Source organism: Elephas maximus, chromosome 3, assembly GCF_024166365.1.
Source record: "Elephas maximus indicus isolate mEleMax1 chromosome 3, mEleMax1 primary haplotype, whole genome shotgun sequence".
Taxonomy (NCBI): domain Eukaryota; kingdom Metazoa; phylum Chordata; class Mammalia; order Proboscidea; family Elephantidae; genus Elephas; species Elephas maximus.
The window spans coordinates 8153594-8172153 of NC_064821.1; the positions used below are offsets into that span (position 1 = coordinate 8153594).

The window sequence follows — 18560 nt, forward strand, 5'->3', positions numbered from 1 at the left end:
TCATTCTGCCAGGGTCCTCGATCTGGGCTGTGGGCATGCCAGTCAGTTGGAGTTAGGGCTTCTTGGTGCCTCCAAGGCTGCTGTTGGGTTGTTTCAATTTGGGGGTCCAAGTCGTAGGAGAAACTGCTTCCGGCTGGCTCTCGCTTGCCCCCAATCCATTCCTCTCTGCACATCCGGCTTCCTTCCAGAAGCTCCCTCTAATCTCCCCAGGGGCCTTTCTTGTGAGCGCTGCGCCCAAGGCCCTGCAGCCTGCTGCTTCCGATAACAGAGGAGCCGCGTTCCAACGTATTAAACTTTTAACATCCACCAGATTCAATTAATCTTATCTTTACAACTCCCAATTACAGGCGGTAATTAAGTGAGAGGCGCATTGTGGACCGGGAATATTGCATTAATCATCACAGCCTGGAAGCCATAAATTAGTGCTTTCCAGCCCTCCGGCATTTTCCCAGTAGAACCAGGAGGTTCTGCAGCCGTGTTTGTGGGGACGCTAATCCCACAAAAGTGCTGGGGATCTGGATTAGTTTTGGCCATGTTTATGTAAGTGATAAAACGCCATTTAAAGAAGAAGACCCTCAACTTTGCTCTGGCAACAGAAAATTCCTTGGTGATGGCAGAGTGGGAAGAGGCTTTGGTCTCCTTGGTGGGGGCCCTGGGGAGTGTGCCCAGAAATTGATTATTCCAATCCTATTAGATTAGAGACGACTTGATGTTTGCCTTATCTTCTCCCCTGGCCCTCTTTGTATTTTATTAAAAAGCTTTTTAAACCCCTCATTTGAATGCATTTGGTCTGGGTGTCCTTTCATCTTTCTTGTTTTTCTCTGGTCTGAGGGTGGGAGGGAGTAGCTGAGTTATGTAATCTTCCATCTGAGTTGATTCATCCTAGAATGTAAGAGAGTGGCCCTCCTTATCCTAGAGCTGGAAGAGCCCCCCGCCCCCTGCCTATCAGCACTGCTGGCGTGGAGGTTGAGTCAGCCTCTGGGGTGGGGCCGTCCTGTGCACTGTAGAGTGTTGAGCAGCATCCCTGGCCTCTGCCCACTCGATGCCAGTAGCACCCCCCACCCCAGCTGTGAGCCCACAAATATCCCCAGACATTGCCCAGTGGCCCCTTGGGGCAGTATCACCCTGGGTGAGAACCCCTGGGTTACAAGATTCCACTGACCCCTGAGACTCTGCATCCTATTATTATCTGACCTACTGATGTAGAACCAGGGATATCATTGCTGATGTCAGATGGATCTTGGCTGAAAGCAGAGAATGCCAGAAGGCCGTTTACCTGTGTTTTATTGACTATGCAAAGGCATTCGACTGTGTGGATCATAACAAATAATGGGTAACATAGCGAAGAATGGGAATTCCAGAACACTTAATTGTGCTCGTGAGGAACCTGTATATAGATCAAGAGGCAGTCGTGTGGACAGAACAAGGGGATACTGCATGGTTTAAAGTCAGGAAAGGTGTGCGTCAGGGTTGTATCCTTTTACCATACCTATTCAATTTTTATACTGAACAAATAATCCCAGAAGCTGGACTCTATGAAGAAGAACGGGGCATCAGGATTGATGGAAGACTCATTAACAACCGGCGTTGTACAGATTACACAACCTTGCTTGCTGAAAGTGAAGAGGACTTGAAGCACTTACTGATGAAGATCAAAGACCACAGCCTTCAGTATGGATTACCCCTCAACATAAAGAAAACAAAAATCCTCGCAACTGGACCAATAAGCAACATCATGATAAATGGAGAAGAGATTGAAGTTGTCAAGGATTTTATTTTACTTGGACGTACAATCAACACCCATGGAAATAGCAGTCAAGAAATGAAAAGACGCGTTGCATTGGGCAAATCTGCAAAAGACCTCTTTAAAATGTTGAAAAGCAAAGATGTCACCTTTAAGACTAAGGTGCGCCTGACCCAGGCCATGGTATTTTCAGTTGGATCATATGCATGGGAAAGCTGGACAACCAATAAGGAAGACAGAAGAATTGACGCCTTTGAATTATGGTGTTGGCAAGAATATTGAATATACTGTGGACTGCCAAAAGAATGAACAAATCTGTCTTGGAAGGAGTACAACCAGACTGCTCCGTAAAAGCAAGTATGGTGAGACTACGTCTTACATACTTTGGACATGTTGTCAGGAGAGATCAGTCCCTGGAGAAGGACATCGTGCTTGGTAAAGTACAGGGTCAATGAAAAAGAGGAAGACCTTGAGTGAGATGGATTGACACAGTGGCTTTAACAATGGGCTAAAGCATAACAACAATTGTGAGCATGGCACAGGACCGAGCAGTGTTTTGTTCTGTTGTGCACAGGGTCACTAGGGTCGGATCCAACTTCACGGCACCTTACAACAAACAACGCTGACGTCCTAGGATGCTGCCCATGTTTAAATCTACGCACTGAGTGGGGAGGAGAGAGGAGAGAAATCACAGGAGTTGGAGGGTCACCCGGGTTGACCCACTGGGAATTTATTCTGCTGTGTGGCATGAGCAGGGATCAAACTCAGTTGTTTCCCCAGATAATTAATGCAGGGTCTCTCCTCCTCGGCACAGCTGAAACGGGAGCTGGATCCTCTGGGGTGGGGCATCCTGTGCACTGTAAGGTGTTGAGCAGCATCCCTGGCCTCCACCCACTTGATGTCTGTAGCACTCCCCAGTTGTGACACCCACAGGTGTCCCCAGACATGGCCAGTGACCCATGGGGGCACTGTTCAGGACCACTGTTCTCAAGTGTCTCCTGGGTGTTGGAGGCACGTGGAGTTCCGTGGGCTTCCCAGCTCCTATAGAGACAAGTGTCCTTGCTCCGGCAGCGGTAGTGGCCGCCCCTCAGGCTGCGTGCACCTCATCGGTGATGGCCGGCCTGCAGGCTGCATGTGGTGAGGGCCCAAGTGCTGCTCTGCTGGCCATCGTGGAAGACTGGAGTAGGGGGAGCTGGAGGGGCGATGGGTGGTGGGGGCTGCCCTGCCCTGCCGTTCGAGGCCCATCAGTCCTTGCCTTGCATCTCCCGTGTTTGTTTATGTCAGAGCCTCAGTAATCTTTCAGATGCTAAATGTGTAAAACACGAAGCTGAGAAAGTGGTGACAAATGCAGTGGCCCTCTTTCCGGAAGCTTCCTTTCCCTGCTGGTTCCCGGCAGGGGGAGGGGGGAGGGTCGGCTCAGGCTCTGGGGGGCTGGCAATGAGGGAGGCTACAGTTCTGCCCTGTTCCAGACTAGGGGGGCCTCTGTGCACCTCACCCCGCATTGTTTTTATCTTTTTATTTTCCTGTCTCATTGAGGTTTAGGGCTGCTTAACTGGGAATTCTCCACTGGTGGCCCCCGAGTCACTGGCCCTTCTGCGTCTCTCCTGCCCCCCCGCCAGTGCCCCCTGTCCTCAATTCCCTGTGGAATCTCCCTGACAGCCAGCCCCCACCCCCGTGTACCCTCCCTCATAGCACTGACCACAGGTGCAAGCCAGCATTTCCTTGGGGACCACGTGAGCGGGCATCGGGCGTGTGATGGCCTGGCCATGCTCTGACTACTTCCTTCTCTCTCCGGCAGGTACGCCATCCCGCCAGAGCACGGCAAGCGCCTGGAGCGGCTGGCCATTGGTAGGTGAGACCCTGCACCCATGCTGTGTGGGCGGGCGGGCGGGCTGGAGTGGGACTGGTTCCTTCTTTGTGTTTCCGGGTTTGGGAACCTGGGTGTGCTCGCAAAGGTCACGTCTTGTCCTCCTGCTTCCTTTCACCCCTGTGATCCAGCTGGCCATCTTGTCCTCCCCGAGTCCCTGCAGGAGCCATGGCCGTAGCGCCCTTGATTCCCTCTACCACCGATGGGAGCTGGGGCCTTATCCCCCCCTGGAGGGCGGAGCAGCTGCCTTCTCTGCGTCCCTTCTGGCTGCTCTCACTGCGTCGCGCCCTTTCCCAGTTCCTAAAAGCCTGTGTTGTGAAGAGCACGAGGCAGTTCAGTTGAAACCCCCTTGTCGGGGCTGAGGACCTGAGGGAGGACTTGCTCTGGTTTTCCTGGGAAGTGGCTCCTCGGGTCCCTCAGCATGACTCTGTGCTGTTGATGCAGGGGCCGCCGTCCCACCTGTGTTTAGAACCTTCTTGGGTCTCCTGGGGCGGAAGAAACTTGTCAGAGAAGGGATGGTGAGAAGAGGGCGCGAACACCTGTGTAAGTCGAGGCAGGGCTTCAGACTGGAGACTTGACAATGCAGAGCAAGCCAGAAGTGGGGGTGGGCCCTGAGGTGGTGAGGAGCTGGAGGCGGCAGGGACCCCGCATCAGTTCTCTGTCGCGCCAGCTCTTCCGTCGCTGCAGCCTGCTCTCCTTTCCCCAGTAGGAGCTCAGATGCCATCAGATAGCTCAGGAGGGCCGAGAAGCATTAGAAGCCCCGGCTGGCCTAGCAGCCTCCCTCCTTCCCGTCAGCTCAGAGAGCTGCTCTTTGGGGACAGCACGCTGGCAGGAGGCAGCCTCGGGGCCGGCCGTGGTGGCCGGGCACGTGGAAGGACGAGGGAAGCCAGGCCTTGTGGTTCCGGAAGCCACTCTCAGTGCACACAGGCCCCTCCTGGAGGTGGGTCTGAGGAGGCAGGCTGGCACTGGAGGCTTGGCCTCTTCTGGAAGCCACCATTTGGCATTGGCTCAGGCTTCTCTCACTGCTGGCTGTCGGGCCACCGTCCTCTGCCCCGTCCTCACCCCTCACCCAAAGAAAGCTCTCCACATCTCTCTTCCCACCTCTTCAGGGGCTTTTCGACTTTGGAAATGGAAACTATCAGTCTTTCTGGAAGGAGCAGGGTCTCCTGTCCCAATGCAGTGCCCAGAGAGTCACAGCCTGTCCAGCAAATATTTACCAGGCACAAGTGAAATGGGTTTGATGAGAAAATGAAAGGGACAGGCGCCATTGGCAAGTGGGGCAGGTGCTTGTTCCCAGCTGTGCACATCTGGGTGCTTGGTGAAAGCCTTGTTGTTGTTATTTCTTACCACTTTTCATTGGAAACCTGGACCCTGTTTGTGTGGAAGGGGCCAGACCCTGATAATCAGGGGCACCCTTCTCACAGTAAGAAATTCTACAATTACAGACAGCCCAATAGCAAAGTTCCATTTCGCTTAGGTTTTAAAGCACTAAAACAAAAACCGCATTTCCACTGATTGAGAAAAAGATTCCCCCGTTATATCAGTTTCCTTTTGCCGCAGTAACAAATTACCACAGCGTAGTGGTTTAAAGCAGCTTGCATCTGCCCTCTGACGGCTCTGGGGGTCAGAGGTCTAAACTGAGTCTGCAGGGATTAAAATCAAGGTGTCAACAGGGCTGCTTCTTCCTGGAGCTGCGGTGAGAACCTGGGAACTTGTTCCTTTGCCTTCTCCACTCCTGGAGGCATCCGGCATTCCTTGGCTTCTGGCCGCATCCCTCCAGTCTCTGCCCCTGGGGCCTGTCTCCTGCTGTATCAGATCTCCCGACATCTTCCTCCTGCCCCGCTCTTGTGATTACACTGGGCCCACCCAGATAATCCAGGCTAACCTCCCCATCTCAAGACCCCTAGTCTCATGACATTTGCACAGTTCTTTTGCCACGAAGGCCCCCTGTACACAGGTTCTGGATGTTAGTGGACATCTTAGCAGTTGCCTGTCGGATCAGCTCCAAGTCACGGCGACCCCATGTGTGTCAGATGACAACTGTGCTCCGCAGGGTTTTCTTCCATGGCTGATTTTTCGGAAGCAGATCACCAGGGCCTTCTTGAGGTGTGCCTCTGGATGATCTCAAACCTCCAGCCCTTATGTTGGCAGCTGTTTATACCACCCAGGGACGCCTCGGGGAAAAATGGGGAGTCATTAAGTCACACCTCGGTAGGGTGGGATGACGTCCCAGAATTCCTGCTTGGCTGCTGCCACCGGAGGCGAGTCAGGAAGTGGTGGTGGGAGGCACTCATGCTGGGCCTCCGCCACCCCTGCAACCCCTCGCCTGGGCCCTGCTCTCCCCTCAGGTGGCAGAGCCTCAGAGGAGGGGCTGGGGGGCGAGTCAAGGGACAGTGAGTCAGTGCCAACCTAGGGTCCCTTCCAAACTTGGGGGGCCTGTGTCACGGACTCCGTTACCAGATGGGCAGAATGAGTTCGCGATGAATATGGAAAATGAATAGCTGTGCTCTAAATGGACTCGCGGGGAGAGTTGTGGAGCCCGGGAGAGCGTGTTAATGTGTTGGCGCGTCATCGGTGCTAATCGCTTAAAACGTGCGCCTTTCTTAGCGCTTTAATGAGAGCCACTTAAACTGTGCATTAAAAAGAGGAACTGCAGAGAGGCCGCGGCCGGGTGGCAGGCACTCGTAATTCTAATTGAAATGCTTTTAGTGCAGAGAAAAGTTGCTGGATTCAGTCATCCCTCGCATGCTCCAGATCCCGCTGTCGTGTCCTTGAAGTCAGGTGCCTCTGCGGCCCCTGCTTTCCCGTGTTGACGTGTGTGTGTGTGTGTGTGTGTGTGTGGCTGCGGCTGCGGCTGCGTGTTGCACATGCACATACACATGTGTCCTCGCTCGCTCTGCTAGTCGGGTTGGGTTTAACCAGCATCCTGTAGAGCGTGTGTTCTGGCCTCGAGACCAGGGACCTCAGTCTAGCATGGGCTTCTGGAAGGTTCCTTGGGCTAGCAGCATCTGTGGGTTATTCCTGGAAGGAGAGTGGACACTCAGGCCGCACCCCCTGTGACTGCAGATGATATCTGTTCCTTATCCCATTTTAACCTGCAAAAAAAAAAAAAACGTGCATAATACAGGTTAAATGCATATGGCACCTAAGGGGCCTTATGTGCAGGGAGTAGCCTGGGACAGCAGATGGTAGACCAGCACCTGTGAGGTGAGCAGCTGGGGAACTCGGGGTAGACCAGCACCTGCATGGTGAGCAGTCGGAGTAGACCAGCACCTGTGTGGTGAGTAGCCGGGGAAGTCAGGGTAGACCAGCACCTGTGTGGTGGGCAGTCGGGGAAGTTGGGTAGACCAGCACCTGTGTGATGAGCAGCCGGGGAAGTCAGGGTAGACCAGCACCTGTGTGTTGGAAAGTCAGGGTTAGACCAGCACGTGTGTTTTGGGAAGTCGGGGTTAGACCAGCACCTGTGTGGTGAGCAGCCAGGGAAGTTGGGGTAGACCAGTGCCTGTGTGGTGAGCAGCCAGGAAAGTTAGGGTAGACCAGCACCTGTGTGGTGAGCAGCCGGGGAAGTCGGGGTAGACCAGCACCTGTGTGGCGGGCAGTCAGGTAAATCAGGGTAGACCAACACCTATGTGGTGAGCAGCTGGGGTAGACTAGCACCTGTGTGGTGAGCAGCCGGGGAAGTCAGGGTAGACCAGCACCTGTGTAGTGGGCAGCCAGGGAAGTTGGGGTAGACCAGCACCTGTGTGGTGGGCAGTCGAGGTAGACCAGCACCTGTGTGGTGAGTAGCCAGGGAATAAGAGGTAGACCAGCACCTGTGTGGTGGGCAGTCGGGGTAGACCAGCACCTGTGTGGTGGGCATTCAGAGAAGTCAGGGTGGGCTAGCACCATGTATTGTGAGCAGTTGAGGTAGACCAGCACCCATGTAGTGAACAGGTGACCCACTTTCCACAGTTAGTAAGAAGGGAGGCCTGGGCTTGTATCTAGGTCTGCCTGGCCCGTGCCCCCTCCCCTTACTTCATGCCCCCGCTGGAGTCCTTGTCCTTCTGAGGAGGGTGCTGAGAGCATGAGGAGGCAGTGAATGGGCCAGGGCTGTTCCTCCTGGCCCTCCCTGCATCTGTGGGTACTGGCCTTGAGGGAAGTGCCCGTGCCCTGTGAGGGGGCCAGCTCCCCCAGGTTCTCTGGGTCCTCCTGCCCAGCACAGCACCTTCTGCACTGGGGGCCGTGTGCTCAGCTCTGAGCACGTCTCCCCCGCTACCCCTACTTTGGAGGGGAAGGGAGAGGAGGAGGCAGGAGGGATCCACTTGGCTGCTGTCAGGCAATCACAGGGCTTGTTTTTCTTTAACCGAGAAACGCGTGCAGCATTGATGTGCATGTCAGCTTCTGAGTGACTGGGAAGCAGCTCTGGAATATGTTCAAACCCGTTTATGAGCAGGTGGAGCCGATGGGCTGAGTCCCTCATGCTTCTGGATGTGAGTTCAAATTTGGTATATATTCTCCTGTTAGATGAAAATTGTGCACACACCTTGGGGGCCTGACGGGAATTCCACGTATGTTGCTTCATGTCCCAGTGAACGGGGGCCCCACTCAGCCACTTCCTGTGCCTTTGTCCTTACCTGCTGGTGACCATGGGCACAGGTGTGCCATGTGACTTGTGATGATGCTGAGACAGTGCACAGTGTGTGCAGACGGCTCAAAAATGGGACCTCAGTTCCAATCTGGGACTACTCCAGTTACTCAAAACACTAGGTGCCCACAACACGGAATGCTGGTCTGCCCAGCCACCCAGAGCACAGGGTGCCAGTCTTCCTGCCAGCTGCCCACAATGAGGGGTGCTGGTCTCCCCCAGCTCTGCACAACACGGGGTGCTGGTCTACCCAGCTGTCCACAACATGGGGTGCTGGTTTACCCAGCTGTCACAGTTGCTCAGAACACCTGGCTGTGGTCTCCTCTGACTGTCTCACTTTTTATGGGCTCGGCTCTTCCTGCAGAGGTTGACTTGTGGCCGTGAAACAACCTGCTACTTTACACTATTTACCCTTACCTGGTCCTAGAATATTCTGGGGGAGCATGGCCCTCCCTTGGCTTCTCCCCAGGGCTGTGCTCACACACTGGCTTTAGGGCTGTGAGATAGTGATGGTGTGATGGGGTAGGTGCTGGGAGGCCATGGGGCGCTCAGTGAGGAAGGCTCCGCCCTGTGTCCTGCACATGCACCACGTGTGTGCAACCAGGGACACGCACCTCGTCGCACAAGAACACCATGCCACCTCCTGTCTGCTGCCCTCAAAGGGCTGAAGGGTATCACCTTTTTAAAAATATTTTATTTTTGGTGGAAATACACACAGCAAAACCTGCTCCCATCCCACAGTTTCTCGACATACTGATCAGTGACCTTGGTTACATCCTTCACGCTGTGCAGGCATCCTCATCACTTCTGTTCCGCTTGTTTCACTCCCGTTGACTTAGACTCCCTTGAAGGGCGTCACTTGCGCTGCCATCAGAGGTGCGAGGACGGCCTCACTGAGTGCGAGGAGCCACAGGACTGGACCACACGTGCCTCTCTCTCTCCGAACCACAGGCCCGGCACCCTGAAACCTGGCCACGGGTCTGGAGGGCCTTGGCTATGCTCTCTGTGGAGAGGAAGACCTGCTGTGCTGGCCCCCAGACTGACCTGCATCTCTGTGCTCTAGGCTTCTTCCCCGGGAGCTCCCAGGGCTGCGACGCCTTCCTGCGCCACAAGATGACCCTCATCTCACCCATCATCCTTAAGAAGTATGGCATCCCCTTCAGCCGGGTATGTACGGGGCTGCACACGAGCCCTGCCTGTGGACAGAGGGTGCGGGGCTGGCGGCGGGTGTCGGAACTCTGGAGAAGGTGCTAGAACAATAGCAAGCCAAGGGAGGGCCACGCTGGCTCAGTGCTTAGCCCCCAGCTCCTCCGTGGGGGAGGAGGGCCACGCTGGCTCAGCCTTTAGCCCCAGCTCCTCCGTGGGAAAGGAGGGCCACGCTGGCTCAGCCTTTAGCCCCCAGCTCCTCCGTGGGGAAGGAGGGTCACGCTGGCTCAGCCTTTAGCCCCCAGCTCCTCCGTGGGGAAGGAGGGCTGTGGAGAGAGAGGGAAGGGTTGGAAGCAGCTGGAGTCTTGGTTTTCCCTTCTCCCTCATCTCCTGCCTTCCTCCGAGTGGCCAGCAGGGCTGCCTCTCTGCAGGGCCCCACAGCAGGTGGAGTGGGTTGAGGTATGGATGTGGGTGGGCAGATGGGCTCCTCCCGCACCCAGAGGGGCTCTAGGCATCTGAGAGAGGTCACCCTGGCATGACTGCTCAGGGGACAGCCACACTCACCCCTCACGGTTTGGACCCTGCACTAGCCAGGCAGTGGTTTCTCCCCAGGCCTTGGAGGGGAGGCCACATTGACTGGCAGAGCCTCCTCTGACCTGCCTGCCTCAGACGCACTCTGGCCCCTCGGCAGTTCCGGGGGCTCAAGGCAAATGTCCCTTTCGGAGCGCTGCGTGGACCCCTCATCTGGATTCCTTTCCGGAAGAACCGTGGAGGAGCCCTCTGCCTGTCCCGGGTGGGAACCTGGCTCCATGCTGGCTTGGGCTGCACCACCTCGGCACGGCCTCCGTCATATCCTCAGAGAAAGCAGACACCTGCTTAGAAATATCGGGCTCCCCTGCCGCGTGAAAACTGTGAACTCATTCAGTTTCCTGCTTCAGAGGCCGCCCTACTTGTCCTCACGAAAGGCCGTGATGGATGAAATCTGGTTTGCAGGCAAACTCATCATCTGTCCCTGCAGCCAGGACAGCTGTGGGGCTGGGCTGTGCACGGGCCTCAGCCTTTGTCCCTGCCCCACAGCACAAGCCTTGGTACTGGGATATGCTCTCCCGGGAGATGGGGGCACAGCACTCAGTGTGGGCTCACACGTTCGCCCCCCTGGGGCACTTCCTGCCCTGTGGGGCCGAGGCCCTCCAGAAAGACAGCTGCCTGGGACGAGCCTCCACCAGGCGGCCTAGGCAGGAGCAGCCCCCAGACCTCCACGCGGCCGGGTAGGGAAAGGAGGGGTGTCGGGAGTTGGTGTTGAAGGTTTCTCAGGAAAGCGGTTTGTCAGGAGTGGGCGTGAGCGTGTGATCAGATCCCCCGCTCCTCACTCTCCAAAGAGTGTCAGTGAGTAGGGGAAGTTGCTTCTGACATTTCAGTCAAACTGCCGCGTTGGTTTGGTGGCGCAGGGGTGCTTCCTCTGTCTGGGCCGGAGACCAGGGCCGGCTCCTTACCGTGCTCCGTGCGCCATCAGGGTGTGGGTCCTCGGCTCTGTGATGCAGGTCCCTGCTGCCCCCTTCTCGCACTGTCATCTGGTCTGAACAGTGTTCCTTCATTGCCAGGGATGGCAGCAGACCTGGCATTGCTCACAGAAGGGGGAAGTGCCTCCCTTCTGGGCAGCCTGCTGAGAATTTTCTAGAATGCTGGTTCCTGGAGAGGGATGCCTGGGGAAGACATGGTGGGCGCCGCCTTCGTCTCAGGTCAGTGGCAATGAGATCATATACGGAGTACTTGAACATTAATCAAAGGCGGGTCGCTTCCCATCCCCAGAGGGGCTGCAGGCAGCTCAGACGGGCAGCCACACTCACCCTGCACAGCCAGGCCCTGTGGTGGTTGGGCAGCACTTTCTCCCCAGAGCCTGGGGGGAAGCTGTATAGGCTGGCAGAACCTCCCCTGGGCCCCTGGCCCTGGACACGCTCCGGCCCCTCCACAGCTCCAGGCTCAAGACGAACGTCCCTTTCGGAGCATGGATCCCTCATCTAAATTCCTGGCAGCCTTCAAACAGGCAACTATCCACATTCCACTTACAAATGCCTGTAATGGTATTTACTTCTCAAAGAAAAAGCAAATCAATAGCCAAGCTTTTTAATAATTAAAAGTGTGTATTTCTGTAATCTGCCATTGACTTCCCTGTTTATTCTGCGAGAGCTTCCGGAAGAAACTGCGTGCCGGGGTCTCTCCCTGACTGGTATACGGGGCCGGCACTCCCCTCTGTACTGATTACCCAGCTGTGCGACCTATCCATCATCCCCAGCGCTTTCTAATTTATTGTCGGGATCATGTTGACAGCAGTGACATGGAGGACAGACACCGTGGGCTGGCGATGAAGATGCCAGGATGTAGATTTCCTGACAAGAACATAACCCTCCTGTCATCCTAACTGAGCACATCTTCTGTTCCAGTCTGGATTTACAGATGGAGTCCCTAATGTCTGTCCTAGCCTGGCTCCCAGCCATTGCCCACCTCATGGGCCAGTCGGTGTCAGAGTGGAAGCAGCCTCTCCACCTCTGGAGTTTCAAACTTGGTGTCACGGGGACCCTGCTGCCTTCTGAGAAGGCTTTGAGGTGCCCGCAGGCCCAAACCTGGCCAGCCTGACCGTGCTGAGCGCAAGCCTGGTGCCTGTGGGTGGCACTGTCTCTGTTTGCATCCAGGCCCCATTTTCCACCCTGCTTAGGCACATGGGCCCTGACCCCCGAGCGGGGGTGCAACTTGGCGCTAGAAGATGAGCTAAGTAGGGCTCCCCCGGGCCAGCTCAGATGGGATAAGAAAGTCAGTAATGGCTTATTTGCCACCTATTTCACGAAGCTCTAAGACCTGCAGGCAGAAGCCAGCCCAGAGGGTCCTCGCCGCCAGGGACACCAATGGCCTTGGCCTCAGGGGCGATGCTGGGGGCAGCCGTAGCTGGGGACCTTTCCGACACACGCGTTCCCTCCCTACCCCCACCTCAGCGGTGAGCTTCCTTCCACCACACACACTTGTCACTTGGAAATGAATTTAAAAACATAACTTAATGCACGCTGTCTCCCCTTGATTGGTGCAATTAATTATTTGAAAAGAAAAATATCTTGGTGTTCTTAAGGACTGGCTTTTCTCCGAGCTCTGTCAGTTTTGATTGATTTTTGACTCTACAGCTGACTTCTTGAAGACTCACTCCCCCAGCTCCTGCCACCCACTCTCCCCCCTGCCAGGGCGCCGGCTTCTTGTTGGTTACTTACATGGATCCAGCGATTTCTGCTCATCTCTCTGGGGAATTGATAAAGATTAGCAGGCCCGAGAACGCCTACAAATCGGCAGTAAAAAGATGAATAACCCAATAAACGCGGGCAAAAGACTCGAGCAGACACTTGACAAAAGGACATATACAAATGAACCAACACGCTGTACTGTTCAACATCTGTAGGTGTCGGAAACACAAGTAGAGCCCCAGGGAGATACCACTGCACACCCACAAGGATGGCTAAAGTCAAAAACAATACCACCTAGTGCCGGCGAGGAGGCGGAGCAGCTGGAGTTCTTGTTTGGAGCTAAGGGCGCGGCCACTTAGGTAAACATATACCTACTCTACGATGCAACAATACCCCTTCTAGGTACATTTACTCAAGAGAAATTAAAACATCTACAAAAAGATTAAACCGGAAAAGGTGTGTGGCAGGGCTGTATCTTTTCAGCTTAGGTATTCAGTCTGTATGCTGGACAAATAATCCATGAAGTTGGACTGTACGAAGAAGAATGCAGCATAAGGATTGGAGGGAGACTCATTAACAACCCGCGATACTATGCAGATGACACAACCTTGCTTTCCAAAAAATGAAGATGACTTGAAGCACTCACTGATAAAAGTCGGAGACTACAGCCTTCAGTATGGATTATACCAGAATGTGAAGGAAACAAAAACCCTCACCAATAAACACCATCATAATAAGTGGAGAATAAATTGAAGTTGTCAATGGTTTCATTCTACTTGGGTCAACAATCAGTACCCATGGAAGCAGCAGTCAAGAAATCAAATGATGTATAGCCCTCGGCAGATTTGCTGCAAAGGGCCCTCTTTAAAGTTCTGGAAAGCAAACGTCATTTTGAGGACTAAAGTGTGCCTGACCCGAGCAATGGTCTTTTCAGTTGCCTTACGTGCGCGCAAAACCTGGACGATAAAAAAGGAGGACAGAAGAATTGACGCATTTGAATTGTGCTGTTGGTGAACAATATTGAATATATCAAGAACTCCCAGAAGAATGAACAAAGCTGCCAGAGAAGAAATACCAGCAGAGTGCTCCTTAGAAGCCAGGGTGGTGAGACTTTTGGCTCACTTATTTTGGGCGTTAATCAGGAAAGACCAATTGCTAGGAAAGGGCATCGTGTTCGGTGAAGTGGAGGGTCAGCAAAAACGAGGGAGCCCCCCGCCATGAGATAGACCGACACGGTAGCTGCAGCAATGGGCTGAAAGATGCCAGCGATCGTGAAGATGGCGCAGGACGGGGCAGCGTTTTGCTCTGTGATACATAAGGTCGCTCTGAGCAGGAGGTGACTCAGTGGCAACTAAAAACAAAAAAAACCTGTACACAGGTGTTCACGGCGGCTTTGTTCACGAGAGCTAAAAACGAGTGTCCGCCAAGTGGAGAACGGGTAAATCAGCGGGGGTGGACCTGTCGTGTGAAGGTCGCGACTAGAGCTGTGTCCCCCAGAAAGAGATGATCAGGTCCTAACCCCTGGGCCTTATGAATGTGCCTGTGTTCAGAAATTGGGTCTTTGTGGGTGGAGTGAAGCTAAGACGGGTCTGTACCAGAGTAGGGTGGGCCCTCAACCGGCAACAGGTGTTCTAACAATTGAGAAGAGACACAGGGACAGGCATCGGGGAAGACGGCCACGTGAAGGCGGAGGCAGGGATCGAAGCGACACAGCTATGAGGCAAAGAACACCAAGGACGGGACTGCCTGCCACCACCGGGGCTGGGAGAGGCAAGGAAGACTCCTCCCCTAGAGCCTTCAGAGGGAGCATGGCCCTGCTGACACCCTGATGTCAGACTTCGGCCTCCAGAATGTCCAGACGACAAATTTCTGTTGTTTTAAGCCCCCGGTTTGTGGTACTTCGCTGAGGCAGCCCTAGGAAACCAATTCAATGGCATACAGTTTAGCAGTAAATAGGAACGAACTACTGGTGGACACAGTCCATGATGGAGGTGTCCCAGGGTGAGTCTCAGAGCCGTCATGTTGAGCAAACAAAGCCAGACACCGGAAGATGCGCTCTGCGCTCTGCCTTCTAGGGATCTCTAGAGAGAGTGACAGTCTGCAGTGAAGGGAAGCACGTGGTGGCAGAGGGCTGGGGAGCTGTCCAGGGTGTCGGAAAAGGTCTGTTCCAGGTCCTGGTGGGGTTACAGGGGTGTGTCCAATGCCCAGAACCCACTGACCCAAAGAACAGCCAGGACCCGTGTGTTTTACTGCCTGTTAAAGGAAGAAAAAGATGAACCCCTGAAACTGCTACCCTGGGGTCATCTTTAAGCCTTAAACCAAAAATGTCCCCTGAAGCCTATTTTAAACCAGACAGTAGAAAAAGCACCAAACCCATTGCCATCGAGTCAATTCTGACTCATAGCAACTGTACAGAACAGAGTAGAACTGTCCTACGGGGTTTCCAAGGAGTGGCTAGATGATTCAAACTGCCGACATTTTGGTCAGCAGCTGAGCTCTTAACTACTGTGCCACCAGGGCTCCAAACAATAGTTTAGCTTAGTTAGTAAAGAATGTCTGCCCTGAGCACTGTGCTCTTTTAAAGAACTATCTGTGTGGGGTAAAATTGACAACAGCAACTCGAAAGGTTAGATGAGAATCTTAGGGGGCAGTGAGTTTATGTTAACAGGGGAGGAGCACTTCGGAAAATGAGGCTGAGAAAGGTCACACGGCTTGGAAAACATAATCGGTGTTACTGAATTGCACGTGGAGAAATTGCTGAATGGGTATGTGCTTAGGTGCATATTTTCAACAACAGCAATGATACATTTTTTAAAAAATTTTTTTAAAAGTGCCCATCTGACTTCAGAGAGGCCGTACCGCTCCCTGAGCCCCCATTTCCACATCTGTGAGTTGGACCCCAGCCCCAGCTCAGGAGGCCAGTGTGGAAATGGAGACCTCAAGGACAAAGTGTCTCCCCTGAGTCCCGGGCCCAACACGTGGTGACAGTGGCCACTGTCCTTTGTTATGAGCCTTTTGGAACTGCCGTCTTTTGAATCGCTTTCATTTTATTGATGGGATTGATTGACTTCATTCACTGACGGCGTCAGCCCTCAGCGGTAGTGGTGGGAACTGGTCAGTGTGGATGCCTGCAGGGTCCCTCCCTGGAGGGCAGGGGACTCCAGGGGGGAGGCTGCACCCCCAACCCTGATAGGCAGGCCCCATCTTCTCTGGCACTGGAGGCTGTTCCAGGAAGCCTCGGGTCTGGTGTCATGGAGGGTCCCCTGCCAGCCTCTGACCCCTAGCGCCTTGTTTGGGGGTGTTTCAGAGACCCGACCAGAGTCTGGTTGTCCAAGCCATTTTGAACCAGATCTCGAACCATTAGCGTATTCTACAAAGTTTCGATGGGTGATGTTATGTCTTCCTGACACACTGCTGTCTCCTCTGTCTCCTGGGCCTCATCTGGAAGGGCCCCCATCCTCTGGGGATGTTCTGTGCCTGCGACCTGCTGTCCCTTGTCCTGCAAGGTGGACGGTTCACTGTGCACACGTACCTGACTTATGCACTGGAGGGCTGTGCAGCTGCCACCAGCACCCCTCACCCGCCGACATCCAGCCCCCTAGCTGTCTCAAAACTGCGCTGTGGACATGAGGCGCAGCAAAGCCACCTCTGAAGCAGGAGACCCCCCCTCACCGCAAATGTTCCACACAAGAAGTGCCTGGAGCTGTAGAACGCAGTGGAGTCTGTGGAGTGCTAAGTGTTTGTCATCTCAGGGACGGGTCAGGGGACAGGCTAGCCAGCCCAGATGTGCTTGAATAAGCTACCAGCGGTGCTGGTGGCAGAGCCGTTGGCCTGTGCTGCTGGCCATGCCTCCACTGGGAAACTGGGCTGCAGCCATGGTTCCACGGAGTGGCCTTTGCATCCGGAGCTCCTCAGGCTAGTGAAATCCAGGCCCCTGGCACCTGTCCAGGCCCTTGAGCACAGGCCCCTCTGTGCTCGTTCCTGGTTCCCAGCCCCCTTGGCACAGCCCAGCCCCAGCCCGACACTGCTTTCAGTCTCCACGCCCCATGCTGACTGCCTGTTCCAGCCTCGGGCCTCGTCGCTGACCCGCTGACCTCTCTCCCCAGATCACGCAGGAGGCTGGGGAGTTCATGATCACGTTTCCCTACGGCTACCACGCCGGATTCAACCACGGGTTCAACTGTGCAGAATCCACCAATTTTGCCACCCTGCGGTGGATCGATTACGGCAAAGTGGCCACTCAGGTAAGTGCCCTCGGGCTCTGGGAGTGGGTCCAAGTGGAGCTTGAGGCTGCCCACCTCCACCTGCTTCAGACCCGGGTCAGGCTGTGCTTCTGGCAGTTGATCCTCGGTCTGGTTCTGGAATGCTCCGAGAACTTGCCACTGAACGTTCCTTGCCCTGAGAAAAGTTAGGTGGACGTGCGGCTGCCCCAAGGCCAGTTTCTGGCATGTTCTGCTTCCCAGCAGCCCCCGGGTTGGCTGGGCTGTGCTGTGTCTCAGGCAGGTGGGGACTTGGCTGCATTGTCGTCCCCTCCCTCTCCCCCGTGGACACAGTCCAGCCTGTGGGTCCTGAGGATGGGGGTTGACCCTTTTTTGTTGACACCTCACTGCTGAGCGCCCTTGGCGACATGGAGATGCCAGCCCATGCCCAGGAGCAGCTGCCTGCCTTCTCCATCCACCTGCTTGGTCTAGTTTTTTCCATAGGAGGTGCCAGCAGTCAGGCAGTCCCCCAGACCATGGCCGACACTGGGGCTTCCTGCTGATGTGGAGACCATGAAAGGCAAGACGACTCGTTTAATTTTCCCCATTCTCCATCCCTGGTCTCAGAGGGCCTGTGATGAGCCACAGGGCTGCCATCTGAATGAGTCTTGTCCTTACACCCTCATAGCTCTGCCAGCACCGTCTGTCTGTGTGGGGCTTAGTGACAGTTTGGAAGGCATATGAGGCCATGTGACAGAATCCACCAAGCTGTCTGCCCCCACCTTGTGCATTGGAGTGGCCTTGGAGGTCCAGATGACAGAGACGTGGACAGGGCTGTGAGCTCTGAGACCCCCAGAAAGGAGGGCGGATAGTGAAGGAACCTGGAGGGGGAGAGGCTGCTGGGAAAGCAGTGGGCTCAGGTACTCTCCTCCCAGATGGTCATAACCTGGCATCCGGTGCTTGTCCTGGCTGCCCCGGAGGGGATGGGAAGCACCTCCCACCCAGCATGGGGTGGGCCCTTGGCCTGATTTTGAGTGCTCTTTAGGGTGCGGTGGATGGATAGCCCCGCCCATTGAACCCTGTTTTCTTCCCTGCGTGAAAGCGCTGCTCACTCACTGTCTGTGGCTTGTTCTGCTGCGGGACCACATGGCCCCCAGGACCTAGCAGGACTGCAGTGTCCCTGCCTGCTGACCCAACCAAGCGGGACCCAGCTGCTTCCTGCCAAGCCTCCTGAAGACGGAGCCTCTGGCTCCTCCAAGGAGTTGCTTCCAGGTCAGGGCCAAGGAAGGGGCAGGCTGTGGTTTTGTAACCAGGTCCAGGAGGGGGCAGGCTGTGTGGGAGGAGATACATAGAGCCCAGATCCTGATCCGTTCGGCATTTTCCAGACTTCAGACCTGTGCAGAAAGGGGTCTAGAGAGCACTGTCCAGTACGGCTGCCACAGGGTGCACACAGCTGCCCCGGTCTTGAAATGTGGCTGGAGAAAACTGGGATGTGCTGTGAGCAGAAAAGAGCCCCAGGGTGGCTCAGATGGTGGGTTGGCTGCTAACTGAAAGGTTGGAGGTTTGAGTTCACTCAGAGGTGCCTTGGAAGAAAGGCCTGGTTATCTACTTCTGAAAAATCAGCCATCAAAAGCCCTATAGAGCGTAGTTCTACTCTGACACACATGGGGGTGCCGTGAGTTGGGTCAGCTTCACGGCAGCTGGTTAGGTTTGGTTTGGGTAAGTGTAACGCTCACCAGATTTCAAAGGCTAAGAA

At 54.9% G+C, this 18560-nt stretch overlaps 1 protein-coding gene across 2 annotated transcripts in view; it reads left to right on the forward strand.

The window, feature by feature from the left end:
• Window positions 1-18560, forward strand: part of KDM4B (lysine demethylase 4B) — a 226417-nt gene that overhangs the window by 111771 nt on the left and 96086 nt on the right. For both annotated transcript variants that reach the window (XM_049876484.1, XM_049876486.1), the window contains exons 7-9: window positions 3543-3592; window positions 9299-9402; window positions 16712-16849. In XM_049876484.1, the coding sequence (XP_049732441.1) occupies window positions 3543-3592; window positions 9299-9402; window positions 16712-16849 (292 nt within the window). The remainder of the gene's footprint in view (window positions 1-3542; window positions 3593-9298; window positions 9403-16711; window positions 16850-18560) is intronic.